The sequence below is a fragment of the Manis pentadactyla genome, chromosome 10, assembly GCF_030020395.1.
Source record: "Manis pentadactyla isolate mManPen7 chromosome 10, mManPen7.hap1, whole genome shotgun sequence".
Lineage (NCBI taxonomy): Eukaryota > Metazoa > Chordata > Mammalia > Pholidota > Manidae > Manis > Manis pentadactyla.
Genome location: NC_080028.1, coordinates 41,241,148 through 41,256,522, shown reverse-complemented (window position 1 = coordinate 41,256,522; position 15,375 = coordinate 41,241,148). Strand labels below are relative to the sequence as shown.

The 15,375-nt window shown below is 40.7% G+C and overlaps 1 protein-coding gene across 1 annotated transcript; it reads right to left on the bottom strand.

Annotated features, from left to right (window-relative positions):
* Positions 1 to 8,321: 8,321 nt before the first annotated feature.
* LOC130679032 (olfactory receptor 6C2-like) lies at positions 8,322 to 9,257 on the bottom strand. Its single transcript, XM_057486742.1, has one exon. It carries the CDS (start codon positions 9,255 to 9,257, stop codon positions 8,322 to 8,324), a length of 936 nt encoding a protein of 311 aa, XP_057342725.1.
* Between the last annotated feature and the right edge of the window lie 6,118 nt (positions 9,258 to 15,375).

Sequence of the window (15,375 nt, the reverse complement as noted above, 5' to 3'; positions counted from 1 at the left end):
CTGCCTTGGCCAAGTTTAATAAATCAAAAATAAGAATACATCCTGTGAGAATGGCCAAGATAAGGGGCACCCTAAATTATTTAAACAGTGCAGGATTTATAGGTCCCATCAGAGCCTCACTTAAATTATCGGTTTGCTTCCTGCAAAACTTTTGGAACATAGTGATGATAGCAGCTGTCTTAAGTTTAAACAAGTCCAGCTGCTTTGCAGACCAGATCTATACCACATCTGACACTTGCTATTCAGAATTTCATTTGATGAATTCTCTTTATTCAGTTCCTATAGAGAAGTTGGCATCTGAAGTATTTTGCATTCACTGCAATGACCAGGAAAAGCATCCACAATCACATCTCTAGGCTGTGTTTATTCTACTCTCTATCACTTTAGAGACCAAAGGAGCCTGATCATCTGGACATTCCTCAGCATGTCATTCTGGTCCACTTTAATGATGACACTGTGTTAATCAGACCTAGTGAACGGAAGCTTCAGGTGTCCTGAATGTCAGGTAAGAGTGTATACATGAAAAGTGGGAGCCTGCTGCATTAGCAAATTTTTAAAGGTCCGTCATCAGGGGCATTTGAGGACATCCCCTTTAAGGATAAAGAAGAAATTATTAATTCCTGCACCTGAAGCGTTTGGTAGGCTTCTTCACAGACTACGCACAGATCATATCACCCTTGGGAATGCAATTCTGACAGCTTTATCAGGTGATTCAAAAGTACCCACTCTGAATACAGCCTGGTGAGCATAAGGAGGGTGTGCAGCAGACTCAGGCTGAAATACAGCTGCTCCTGCTATTGGGCCATAGCATCCAGCAAATTTTGTGTTGCTAGAAGCATTCATGGTACATAAAGTTGCTGGGGGTAATGTCTGGGGACCAAACAACAGAGATGCTGCATAGAGATCAAAAGTTCTGGAACAAAGCCATTCCATTACACCTAAAATATATTCGTGACTCAAACCAGTTCCTGCAACCTACTGGGGCCTTATAAAGACTGAACACTGAGACAATGAAGATTGGAGATGACATAAGAGGTTGAAACTATGTGACAGGCAACAAGTGCGTATCTCTCTATCCTGTATCAATGGCCATTTGAAAGCATCTATTGCACATGAAGCCCTGACCAAGCAGGTGGATTGCCTCCTGGCATAAGTAGCCTAAAATGACCAGGCAAAACTTATTTTGTTCCTGGTAGAAATATTTCTCCCACTCGCGCCATCCTAGCATTTCTAGTCCAGCAAACCCTAAAGTTTCAGGAATGAGAAGCACAAATTTAACAATTGCTTCACTGAAGATAGAGAGGCCAGGGCCACTTGTCTGTCTATCACTTGGATCCTAGGCCTGTGTATCCAACCTATCAGGAATCAGTATCTTTAATAATCATTCTTTCAAGTACATACTTCATCTTTGGACCAGTGCCCAATCCTCACAGGATGTCACTGGTACCCAAGTTAAACAATTGCCTTTTATGAGGCCTTTGCTGTGCTTCATCTTCGGGGTGATGCAGTGTGTGGTGGGACAGGAGACACCATGGTCAGGTGCCTTAGTTCAACCTCTTTTCCATAAAGTGGTTCCTTGAAATGAAGAGATAATCTGCAGCATCCTGTGAAGATAAGTCAGATCATGGATAAATTCTCACACATTGGTCCTGGACAAGGCACTGAGGAAAAGAAACATATCTCCAACATGATTCAATCCAAGGAAGCCTGAATCACTATTCATTCCAAGATACAAGGGGTCTAACATAATCATCTTCAACTATGGCTGCTTGCTTTAACTTGGCTGATCCATGCGTAAACCAAGCCTGGGCACACAAAGAACTTCCATATGTCAAACCCCAACAAGTACAAAGCACTGTCAGACTCCAGCACAGGAATAGCTGCACGAAGGGTTCAGGCCACTGCTTCATGCAGCCTGACTTACTCCTGCCTTAGATGCACCATTTGTACTTAAAGATGGGTGCTTGGTGGGCAATACCTTCCTTCTTGGGGCTTTGCTCTAACCCACGCAAAAATACTGTTGTCAGGAGAGAACAACACTTGTGGTTGATTAGTAAGAATTTCTGTCCAAAAAAAGGTATACTGGGCAGCCGTGTCTGGCAAGCACTGTATCCAAGACCCCACAGGGCACATTGGATGAGTATCAATGTCTTTCTGTCACAGGCTCCATTTCTACATAACTATAGGTCAACTGAGTCAAAGTCTCATTAGAACTAATGGCCCAATTGGGAGAACCGTCTGTATAGCCTCTTGGGTAGTAAGCCTAAACACCCCAGCTTTTACCAGCTCACTAATCAGTATAGTGATTTCTTCATGTCTCCTGTTCTGCACTGCTTTATGATAACCACTTTGGTGAGCAGAGGAAGCCTATGGACTCCAAGGTGTGCATGTGATCCGCCTCCACTGTTCAATTGGTGGCAGTTCCTTATTGGAATATCAGTAGTCACAAGGAGAAATACTGCACGCACTTAAAACGTCTGGTCCCTTAAAACAATACATTCCTCATTATCAGTTACAACCCCATGATTGTATTGAATATCCATAAAACAGGATGACTATTGGCCCATGGCTACATTGCTTTGCAATGAAAGGTGCACCATGTCAGTTATAGATGTTCTGAAATGCTGACAAATGATAGATAATTCAAGGACCACAATTATCTATGTACAAAAACTTGGAGGGTAGATAAATGCATCTTCAATAAATAAAACTACCTACAATAAATCTTGACCCACTCACTTGTTGCTAATGGCTCGGGAGCTTGTCCCATCAGACCTCTCTACTTTTGACAGGGTCCTGAACAGGGCAATGTTTCCTGACACTCTATGGACATACACAGGACAAGAAGGAACACATCAGTTTCATAACACATTTAGCAATGGGAGTTATAATAGGTGTACCTTGAACCAATGAGAGGCTCCATCCCAACGGTTACTTTAACTTTTCATCTCACAATGAGTCTTGATTTAATCCTCTCAGTTGGATTCAGGCACCCTTTTTCTCTAAAACAGACCAAGGTGTCCTAACACTTGTACATTAGGGTTTATAACAGCTGCCAGAAAGTCATGTCATCTCCAGCTGGGAGCTCAGGGAGAGCAGAGGATGGGCAAGGTACCCAGGGAGCAGGGAGATGGCCAGACAGGCAGAGAGCTGTTCTTTCCTTTGACTTTTCCCCCCAAGCTAAGCACCCCCTCCTCCTCTGCACATCTCTCAGTGTCAGGAGAGACTGGGGCACAAGGGGCTCTTACTTTTGGCCCCTGCACATGCACCACAGCTTTGCCTGCATCTCTGGGAGTGCTCTGCCAACCTTCACTTGGAGCCTCCTTCCCTGTGGGACTGGGTACGGTGGAACCTGGTTCGCTGATCCCAGAAGATCTATAAAGATGTCTACTCCTTCTCTTCCCCAAGTTTCACAACTCACATGGCTGTTTACAGAAAACAGCTGAGGCCAGGAAATAGAACTCCTTCATGCACAGCAAACAGCCATCCACCAGTGGTGGCCCAGAGGTGCTTGGTCTTCACCCTCTGCCTTCTGTGGATGTTAACCTTTCAGTGACCTGGGGCACTTGAACTTCCCTCATGCTGGGGACAGATACCTGGACTATGGACGGATGGCAGTGTGCAGGACATGAGGTCATTGTTCTTGATGGAATAAAGCAAAACCAGCTCAAAATCCACAGTCTCACCAAAGATGTCATAATGGGGAGTATTTTCTTTTCTTTCTTTCTTTCTTTCTTTCTTTCTTTCTTTCTTTCTTTCTTTCTTTCTTTCTTTCTTTCTTTCTTTCTTTCTTATTATTTTTTTTATTTTGGTATCATTAATCTACAATTACATGAAGAACATTATGTTTACTAGGCTCCCCCTTCACCAAGTCTCCCCCACATACCCCTTCACAGTCACTGTCCATCTGCGTAGTAAGATGCTGTAAAATCACTACTTGTCTTCTATGTGTTGCACAGCCCTCCCCGTGCCCCCCACGCACTATAATTGCTAATTGTAATGCCCTCTTTCTTTTTCAATGGGGAGTATTTTCTTACATAATCTAATACAATAATTATATAAATTCTTCTGGAGAATTCTCCTTTGGAAAAACATTGTCATCCTCTGCCATATTTGGACCAAAGAGCAGAAAGCCACATTTTTTTTAGTGTGACTATTGCCCAGATATTAAAGCTTTAAATAACCTCACTAAAACAAGTACTTCCTGGAGTGGAATTGTGGCCTCTTCTAAATCAATACAGGACTGTACTAGTTCAGTGTTCTGAGAAAGCAAGGTTTCTCTCACAGCCATCTAAAACCTAAACAAAGCTTCTATCAGAACAGTAATCATGAATTTAGTAAAGTAGGTTATAAATAAAAATGTGTATGTATAAGTAGAAACATAATTCCATAATAATTCCTAAAAGGGACAAAAAGATAAAATACACCCAAAAAAGAAAGCACACACAAGAGCTCCTAAGACTGTTCAGAGGAAATACTATAGCTTCATTAATCCTAATAGTATTACTCCTGCCCTAGTGTGTAGGCTACCATCTAATTTAAAAATCACCAATGACAAAACAAAACCAGAGAAACATAACTAGAGAAGCCCGAAGTTAATAACTTTTCCTTTTAAGTTTAAAAATACCAGATTATATGTGGATTCCCGGGGCATAAAATCATATATTAGCTCATGGAGAAAGATGAATAATCATCTCTGTAATGTTATGTTCATCTAATCAGTAGCAGAACTATCCAGCCCGGTAAAGGGACATAGAAAGTTGTGTTTCCCAAAAGTGAAAGAATGTTCAGTCCCTGATCAATATTCATTGTGAGAATTTTCCTGAGTCACATCCAATAGATTACAAAGTAAGGTGATAGTTAATTATAATCTTGGGCCATTATTCCCACGGAATCCACTAATAGATGGAAAGCCCAATAGAACTGATACGTATCTAGTAGAAAAGCCCAAACACCCCTTTGCCCTCACTTGCACACTACCCCTGGGGGAGCAAGACAGCTCAGCTGTTCATGGCAAAACACAACTTCACACAGAGCACCTGAGGGAGTGAACAGAGAACCTAAAGTTGTTTGTCTATTACTTTTAATAAGTAATGAAGAGGGTATGAGAAGCTTTTGAAAGACCACTTAAAAATTCTTACATTAAAACAATGATGTGTTATGACTTAATAATTATTTTATCTTGGAACTTTGTGTGGTGTGTGTGTGTGGTCCTGAAAACTTCCCTTATTGTTAGTTTACAATGTGCCGTGGACCTTTCCTCCATGCATATGGGTGAAAATTCCCTCATGAGAAAGCGCTGTGGCTGGATCCCAGCCCTGGGAACATCAGGGACACAAGCCAAGTATCAGCTTAAGGCTAAAACACAGGGCCTGGCAAAAGTCTTCTAGGGGAAGTGGGATCAGCAGCCTTCTCATCAGAGAAAGCAGAACCAAAGCCCTGGAGATGCAGGACTTCAGGTAAGTGCCTTCAACCCTGCCTCCACCCCTCACTCCCACTGCACTCCCTTGGCCCCTTGGGACAAATGAATCCTTTACAACTCTTGGCATCCAATGAACCCCTCCCCATTCTCTGTTTTTTCCTTAGCTGTCTGGGAGGCCTTGACATCTTGACATGCCTGCATATTTCTCCTCATCTCCTCACTGCCCACTGCCAGCCTGAGAGGCCTGTTAGCATTGGGGGAATCGTGACACCTGTGAGGAGGCTCCGGGAGCTGGTCCCCATGGTCTTGGAGCACAGCGCCAGGACCAAGTGCGGCTGCTGGCTGCTGGCGGCACCTCCCCCTCCCTGAGAAAATGTTCTACTGTGATGTGCCACTGTCATGATTTAACCTCAGCCTGTCTTTGTAAATGAAGGCTTTTCCTGGGTCAGTCTTTTAAATCACCTGGTGAAAGGCGATTGTTTCTTGGGCCACTGACAGGTACTGGAATTATCACAGCTTTGGAGGCACACAGAAGATGATTTGACTCATGGATCCATCCAGTATAAACCTGCCGGGAATGGCCAGCAATCCCTGAGATGACGGATGAAGGATTACTCCACACCTTACCTTACAGCAAGAGAGGAGGAGGAGGGAGTCAGTGCTCAGAGGCAAAGAACCTTTTCCCCTGTTCTCTCTCATATTTATTGTGTGCTTCAAATCCTTACATCATGATTAAAAATACCACAGGTGCAGATCACAAGAGTGCAGAAAGTTGCAGGATGTGATTAGTCTTAAACCTTTCATACAGTTAAAGGTTTTCAAGTGTTGATTATTTTCAGAGACACAAAGCAGAGCTCTATGTGTGCCATGTGCTTAGTTTAACTTAGAAATATAGTGTGCAAAAACAACATTTGTGAAAAACACCTTCAGGCTCATGGGAACAGCTGGAGCAGGTGACTCTCGTGGCTTTTCAACGATGAAGGCTTTACACAAACCCTGGCATCCCCAGGGTCTACGCCGCTTCCAGTAGTCACATGACACCCTCTGGAAGTTTCTATCTATATCTTAGCAAGTCAAGCACTGTGCACAGCTCTGTCAGTAACATTTCCATCCCCCACATAAATCTAAACTTTCATGAATCTCATTTTCTTTACCTGTAAACAGTTACAGTGTAAAATGTTGTTTTGATGATTCTCAATAATGTAAAATGGCAAGCACCTAACAGTCTAAAAACATTAGCTTTCCTAATGAATTGAGAGTATTTCCATTTTTAGATAAGTCTGCCAGACTCCAATAATTTTTATTATAGTCTTTGGAAACTTTGGAAATGTGATGTATTTTCAATAGGCCTGATTGATTTTATTATACAATATTAGTATATCAAAGCTTTGGGAGTTTCTCAAATGTGTGAGTTATACCTTTGAAATATACTGTAGAAAGATGAGCAAAATTAAAGGTACAGCTTAAAGGATGTGTATGTGGTATTTCCACCCCCTGGAGTGTCCACATTGTCACTCTGGCCCTAGGAAGCCACCACAAGTTCTAAAAATCCCCCTGTCCCCAGGCAGCCCTTTCCTGTGCCCTTGTTTCAGTTATCAATTGCTTTGTAACAAATCACCCCAAATCTCAGTGTCTTAAATATATCGACTTAAAACCAATTATTTTCATGGTTCTAGGGGCTGACTGGGATGAGGTAGGTAGTTCTTGGGTCTGTCATTTAGTTGTAATCAGATGGTACTGGGGTTGGAATGGTAAGAAGGCTGTAGTGGGCTTCTTTACTCATGATGGCTTCTTCAACCATGTGCCAACACCACAGCTGAGAAAGGCTGAAGAGATGGGGCTGACCAGGCATCTCCCTAGGTCTCCGCAGGGGGCTAGCTTGGGCTTCCTCACTGCATGGCAACCTCAGGTTATTCATGCTTTTCACATGGCACCTGGACTCCCCAAGGGCACGTGTTCCCAAAAAGAAGGGGGAAGTTACAAAGCTTCTTACCTCTCACATCATGCACTTTCATGTCTACCACATTCTCATGATCAAAAGCAAATCATAGACCTGACCAAGCTAAAGGGGAGAGGAAGGAAATTACATCTCTGCTGGGCAAATGACAAACTGAAGAGTTTGAAAGAAGAGTTTGAAAGAACCTTTACTCCACCCCAGCCATGAATCTGAAAATGCCCCTAGTGGAAAAATTACCTGCACATCATCAGTTCACCCTTCATCATATCTACCCTTTGCAGAATCATGGCCCTTTGATCTTCACTGTATCACCAGCAATCTGATCCTTAAGCCCATGATTTTTGCATCACATCTGGCTTTCCTGGGAGTTCTTGAAGCAATTACTAGAAGAGAGGAAAGTTTATCAATAAACTTGAAAGGCTATGTAGTTACACTTTTTGTATTGCTGGGACTTTTGCCAGTATTTTTATTATCATTTTTAAATACATTCAGATAAGAAGGAACACTGAGTATTATTACATTACATTTTGTACTACCATTTTGTATTGTGAGGCAGCATTGGCAAGCCTGAGTGAAGATCAAGACAGTTTTACATTTTCTGAAAATTTATCTTCTTGAAAAGGGAAGACACTTCAAACAGGTTGTATTACAAGGAGAGAAAAGGAGTAACATGTCTATATATAAGAATCATGACTAGTGAAAATTTGCAAAGTCTGAGTAGAATTGATTGAATTGTATTTAGAAGGCGATATAACATATTCATACTTTTAGGGGAGTATAAAAGTGCCTGCCTCTTAATGCTTATCCTTTAGTATTCTTTCTTAGAATTTCTTCTCATCTTTCTTTAACACCTGTCAAGCGTTAACAGTCTCAATACCTTCAATTTCCATCCATACTCTGATTATTTATTTTTTTATATTGAGTTCCCAGTTTATTCTTCTACTACTTCTTTGAATAGAATACAAATCTTTTGAGAGTGTCATGGAAAGACTGTTTTACTTGCTTATTTCTTAGGGTATAAATGAAGGGATTGAACAGAGGGGCAACAGATATAGTAAGCAGAGAAACTGCCTTATTAACGGCCACTTCTTGCTTGGCTAAAGGTTTGATATATACGAAAATGCAGCTGCCATAGGCAAAAGAAACCACAATTGTGTGGGATGAACAAACAGAGAAGGCCTTTTTTCTTTGCTGGGTAGAGGGTAATCTTAGAATCGTCCTAATGATGTATATGTAGGACAGAACTACACATACAAGAGTCATTATGAAGGTCAACACAGCACAGAATAGAACCAGCTGCTCTATGAACCATGTATCTGAGCATGAATTCTTCAGTATTGGAGAAGCATCACAGAAAAAATGGTCAATAACAGAGTCACAGAATTCCAGATTAAGGCTTAAACAAAGGGATGGGAGGATAATCAATAAACCAGATACCCAACAACTGAGGATGAGGTTCCTGCAGACTCTGCTGTTCATGATGGTCACGTAATGCAGGGGTTTGCAGATGGCCACATAGCGGTCATAGGACATCACAGCCAACAGATAATATTCTGTAGCTCCAAAGAAGATAACGAAAAATACTTGGCTGAAGCAGGCTTTGATGGTAATGATTTGGTTCCCACTTGATATGATGTACAGGTATGCAGGGACACAGGAAGTTGTGAGTGAGATTTCTAAGAAAGAAAAATTTTGAAGAAAAAAATACATAGCTGTTTTTAAATGAGAATCCACCAAGACAAGGAAAATTATGGTCAGATTCCCAATTACACTTAACATATATGTAGTAAGCATGAAGAAAAAGACTAGAATCTCCAGTTGTGGGTCATTTGTCAGTCCCAGTATTATGAAGGTTGTTAATGTTGAATGGTTTCTCATCATTGACCATCTATTGCCAATCTTCACATAAAACTCACAGAAACAGGATCTGAGAAGAAATGTGAAATGTGATGGATCAAATACTAACAATAAATTGCAATTAAAACTATCATATGTATTTCCTTCTATAGTTCATCTTTCACGCGGTGATACCTCCAACCCCACTGAATAGACGCGGGGAAGACTGAAACAGTGCCTCTGAGGTTATGTCATATCTCTGTCTTCTCCTAGCTGAGCAACCTTGGACAAATCACTTAACCATTCTGTGCTCCCAGTTTTCCATTCTGTACGAAGGGGTTAATTACAAGACCACACCACAGAATTACTGTGAGCTTTCAATGACTTAAACCATGTGAAATGCTTATAATAGCACTAAGGAAATAATAAGGACTGTACAGATATTGTTTTTCTTATTTTATGAAGCCAATCTCTGATATCTCAAGAAGGCATTTAGCTCTTCAGGTAGCATCTCTCCCTCTCTGTTTTTTACATTATTAATTTTTTCCACGTTTCTAGAGCATATCATCAACATATGAATCTGCTGCTCCCTATATAACTTTTAATAGTCCTTCCCATTAGAGAAAGATGCTTCTTATACTTTACTATAGTTTCATATAGTTTCACCCTTCAGAAACTTTTCATAATGAATATTCAAAATAAAGTCAGTTTTAATTAATGGAGATGGTAAAGATGACCTAACACTGAGAGCAAATTGGATAAAAACAGACCATTTTCATCTCAAGTGAACACCATTATCATACCAATTCAGAGAAAGGGGAGGACTAATATAAGTTCTTATGAACATATTATCTAGCTGTATCCACTCAGCCTTGGTCTGAAACAGGAAGAACTGGAAACAAATCCTGAACTCTTTTTAGTATGCTTCTGTTTTCTAGTGGTATGGACAAAGCTATGCTGACTATTTTAGATCTATTATGAACTAATCAGAATATGCTAACTATCAGGGTTTTCAACAAGGAATAAGTACAAATGCAGAAAAACAACTAAGAACCTGAATGGATAGACTGGAATGGGAGTTATCAGTGTAAATTTATAATTCCTAAAATGTATATGTGAAGATATATATACATCTATCTATGCACATATGTATGTGTACACATATATGTTAAACATGCATGTGCATATATTTATATGATGTTATATAGGTATATATATGCTTGCTTACACTTATTAAGCCTACTACAATTGCTAAGCAAATGATATCCAGTTAGTAATGAGCTCACCTACATCGCAAATTTGGGGCTGTGTTCTCAACTAAAATGATCCAATACTCCCTAAAAACTCCTTGATCCAGGACTGAAGTAGAGTAGGTACAAGGTGAGCACACGACATCCTGTTATGCCAAAAGCCAGGGATAAAATTGAAGTATGGACATTAAATCTGAGTCATGCCAAGGTCCAGAGAAGCCAGCTCGAAGAGTGTCTCAATGACATAATGTATGACAATTTGAGCACCGTGATTATTAAGTACAGCAATTATTTATAGGCATTGAAAACTAGGAATTCATTAATCCATGCATATTAATCCAGTTGCATCAATTATAATTTGATAAGAAGGGAAAGCTCTTGGTTATGGTAGAAAGCCAAGGACCAGCTACAGGTGGAAGGAGGGCTGGAGTTGGAAATCATCCTTTACAATCATCACAATAAAGAGCAAATTAGTTAAAAACCGTCAAGACATGCAAGATCAAGGGGAACATTTTGTTGAGTAGTAGGATACTTGCATGGTCTTAAGATAGTCTACTTAGTTGCTGAAAGGGAAAAGTAGTAATTGCATGATGGAGTAATTGGACAACTTAACCTGGCGATCAGATGTGTCACCCTGAGGATGACATAATACCATCTGTGTGTTACTCTAGCTGTGAATGGATGTCTCGAATTGAATCATGAGAAAACTTCCAAGAATCCCAAACTAAGGAAGTTCTATTGAAAAAAGAGGGTAAAGGGAGACTGTGTTCTACAAAATATAAAAATATATATAGACTATAGAAATGGTCCAAATAAGGAGGCTAAAGAATCATAACATTCAAATGCAATACCTGACACTACATGGATTTTGTGTAGAAGGGAGAAAAACAGGCTATTCAGGATATTTGTCAGGACATAAATGAATTATGGATCACAAATTAGAGGAAATTATTGTGTTTGTGTTAAATTTACTGAAATTGATAATATTATTGTGGTTTTTCAAGTAAATATTCTTAGGACATACACACTGAAATGTGTAAGAATATAGCAGTAAAGGACCATGATGTTTGTATTTTAACCTCAAGTGTGTCTCAAAGCTATTATGAAGAGAGATCAAGGGAAATAGGAAGAAAATTCTAATGGTACGTGTATCTGATTATTCATGACTTTTGGTACTACTCCTAATTGTGCAAGTTTTCTATAAAGTTTAAATTAGTTCCAAATAAGAGTTAGAATTCAAGAAAACCCTCACTTTGTCATTACTGCCTATCTATAACCTCAGTTTTCTGCTCCATCTAACAGCAACTTGCCTCCAAAGAAGTATATTTAGTCTATTTTAATTTTCTTGCTTTCCAGCACTGGTTTTTTTTTCCTCATGGGAAGAGTTTTTACTGTTATTAGAACATTAATGGTTTCTTTTCTTCCTCAGATTTTTTACTGTGGTAAGAACAGTTAACATGAGAGATATCCTCTTAAATTTTTAGGTGTACAATGCAGTAGTAACATAGACACTATATTGTACAGCAGATTCCAGAATCTATTCATCTAGCATAGCGGTTACTGTGCACCCATTGCACAGCATCTCCCCATTTCACAATTCTTCCTGCTTCTTTTCAGCTTCACTCCCATTACTGTCAAAAGTTCTTTTATCAGGGGAACTGTTCACCTTCTTCTTATCAAGCGGCATAACCGTTCATCAATCTTTATGTTTGTCACACTTGATTATACTTTAACAGCTTCTCCTCAAAAACTCATTTTACTCCTGGCCTCTCTACTACCACACTCCTGGTGTTATTCATACCCCACTGCTTCCTCCTCTTCAGGGCACTTCTCTAAACCAGCTTGCAAATGACAAAGGATCCCTGCCTCCCTTCTGCCCTCATATCTACATGCGAGATCTCCCAAGGGGATCATGTCCAATCACATAATTTAAAAGGCATCCAAATCTTAGTAATGATCAGATTGAAAGAGGGAGATGTACATATATATATATATATATATACACACACACCAGGGGCTCAAGGAAAAATCTTATTAGATGCCCTCGGGTCTTTCTTTTTTCTCACACCTAGACCAGAATATCAGCAAATGCTGTCTTTTTATATTAAAATACATCTCTAGAGGACTACAGGGAAGATGGCAGCGTGAGTAGAGCAGCGGAAATCTCCTCCCAAAACCACATATATCTATGAAAATATAACAAAGACAACCCTTCCTAGAATAAAGACCAGAGGACACAGGACAATATCCAGACCACATCCGCACCTGAGAGAACCCAGCGCCTCGCGAAGGCGGTGAGTTACAAGCCCCGGCCCGGCGGGAGCCGAGCGCCCATTGCACCAGCTCCTGGCGGGAGAAGAATAGGCAGAGCGGGAGGGAGACGGAGCCCAGGACTGCCGAAAACCCAGCCCTAGCCATCCGGGCCAGAGTGCAGACACAGTACGTGCCCAGGGGGCCCTGGATGCTAGGGAAACAGGGCAGCAAGAACAGTGAGCGGGCACCGGAGGCTGGGTGCCGGAATACACAAGAAAAGCGCGCGACCAATTTTTTTTTTTTTTTTTTGCTGTTTTGTTATGGCAAGCGCTTTTTTTGGAAGTATTAAAGGGATAGGGACCCCAATACTAGGGAAACAAGGCAGCAAGACTGGTGAGCAGAGGCCAGAGGCTGGCGCTGGAGAATAAAGAAAAACGAGCGGCCACCTTTTTTTTTAATTAAATTTTTTTTTTTTTTTTTTTTTTTTGGCGGGTGCTTTTTGGAAGTCTTAAAGGGGCAGGGTGGGACACTTAATCCAGAGGTAGGGAATCTGGGGATCTCTGGGCACCCTAACCCCTGGGCTGCAGGGATCAGGGAGGACCCTTACTGAGATAAATAGCCTCCCAGCCACTCCTGCTCCAACGCGACTCCACCACTTTGGAGTAGCTGCCCAAGACAGGCCACGCCCACAGCAACAGCGGAGATAAACTCCAGAGCAGCCGGGCAGGAAGCAGAAAACCTGTCTGCGCACAGCTGCGCAGAACAAGCCACTAGAGGTTTCTCTTCTCCCAGGAGAGGAAGGCCACAAACCAACAAGAAAGGAAGTTCTTCCAGCCGTCACTCGTCCCAGCTCTGCAAACTATTCCTATCACCATGAAAAGGCAAAGCTACAGGCAGACAAAGATCACAGAGACAACACCAGAGAAGGAGACAGACCTAACCAGTCATCCTGAAAAAGAATTCAAAATAAGAATCATAAACATGCTGACAGAGATGCAGAGAAATACGCAAGAGAAATGGGATGAAGTCCGGAGGGAGATCACAGATGCCAGAAAGGAGATCGCAGAAATGAAACAAACTCTGAAAGGGTTTATAAGCAGAATGGATAGGATGCAAGAGGCCATTGATGGAATTGAAACCAGAGAACAGGAACGCATAGAAGCTGACATAGAGAGAGACAAAAGGATCTTCAGGAATGAAACAATACTAAGAGAACTGTGTGACCAATCCAAAAGGAACAATATCCGTATTATAGGGGTCCCAGAAGAAGAAGAGAGAGGAAAAGAGATGGAAAGTATCTTAGAAGAAATAATTGCTGAAAACTTCCCCAAACTGGGGGAGGAAATAATCGAACAGACCATGGAAATACACAGAACCCCCAACAGAAAGGATCCAAGAAGGACAACACCAAGACACATAATAATTAAAATGGCAAAGACCAAGGACAAGGAAAGAGTTTGAAAGACAGCTAGAGAGAAAAAGGTCACCTATAAAGGAAAACCCATCAGGCTAACATCACATTGCTCGATAGAAACCCTACAGGCCAGAAAAGACTGTCATTTCTCCATTGTATGTCCTACCAACCAACCTTTCAAACCACAAAGGCATAAAACTAGAAATAAATTGTACAAAGAAAGCAAAGAGGCTCACAAACATATGGAGGCTTAACAACACGCTCCTAAATAATCAATGGATCAATGACCAAATCAAAATGGAGATCCCGCAATATATGGAAACAAATGAAAACAACAACAATAAGCCCCAACTTCTGTGGGACACAGCAAAAGCAGTCTTAAGAGGAAAGTATATAGCAATCCAAGCATATTTTAAAAATGAAGAGCAATCCCAAATGAATGGTTTAATGTCACAATTATCGAAATTGGAAAAAGAAGAACAGATGAGGCCTAAGGTCAGCAGAAGGAGGGACATAGTAAAGATCAGAGAAGAAATAAATAAAATCGAGAAGAATAAAACAATAGCAAAAATCAATGAAACCAAGAGCTGGTTCTTCGAGAAAATAAACAAAATAGATAAGCCTCTAGCCAGACTTATTAAGAAGAAAAGAGGGTCAACACAAATCAACAGTATCAGAAACGAGAAAGGAAAAATCCCGACGGACCCCACAGAAATACAAAAAATTATTAGAGAATACTATGAAAACGTATATGCTAACAAGCTGGGAAACCTAGGAGAAATGGACAACTTCCTAGAAAAACACAATCTTCCAAGATTGACCCAGAAAGAAACAGAAAATCTAAACAGACCAATTAACAGCAATGAAATTGAAGAGGTAATCAAAAAACTACCAAAGAACAAAACCCCTGGGCCAGATGGATTTACCTCGGAATTTTATCAGACATACAGGGAAGACATAATACCCATTCTCCTTAAAGTTTTCCAAAAAATAGAGGAGGAGGGGATACTCCCAAACTCATTCTATGAAGCTAACATCACCCTAATACCAAAACCAGGCAAAGATGCCACCAAAAAAGAAAACTACAGACCAATATCCCTGATGAACGTAGATGCAAAAATAATCAACAAAATATTAGCAAACCGAATTCAAAAATACATCAAAAGAATCATACACCATGACCAAGTGGGATTCATCCCAGGGATGCAAGGATGGTACAACATTCGAAAGTCCATCAACATCA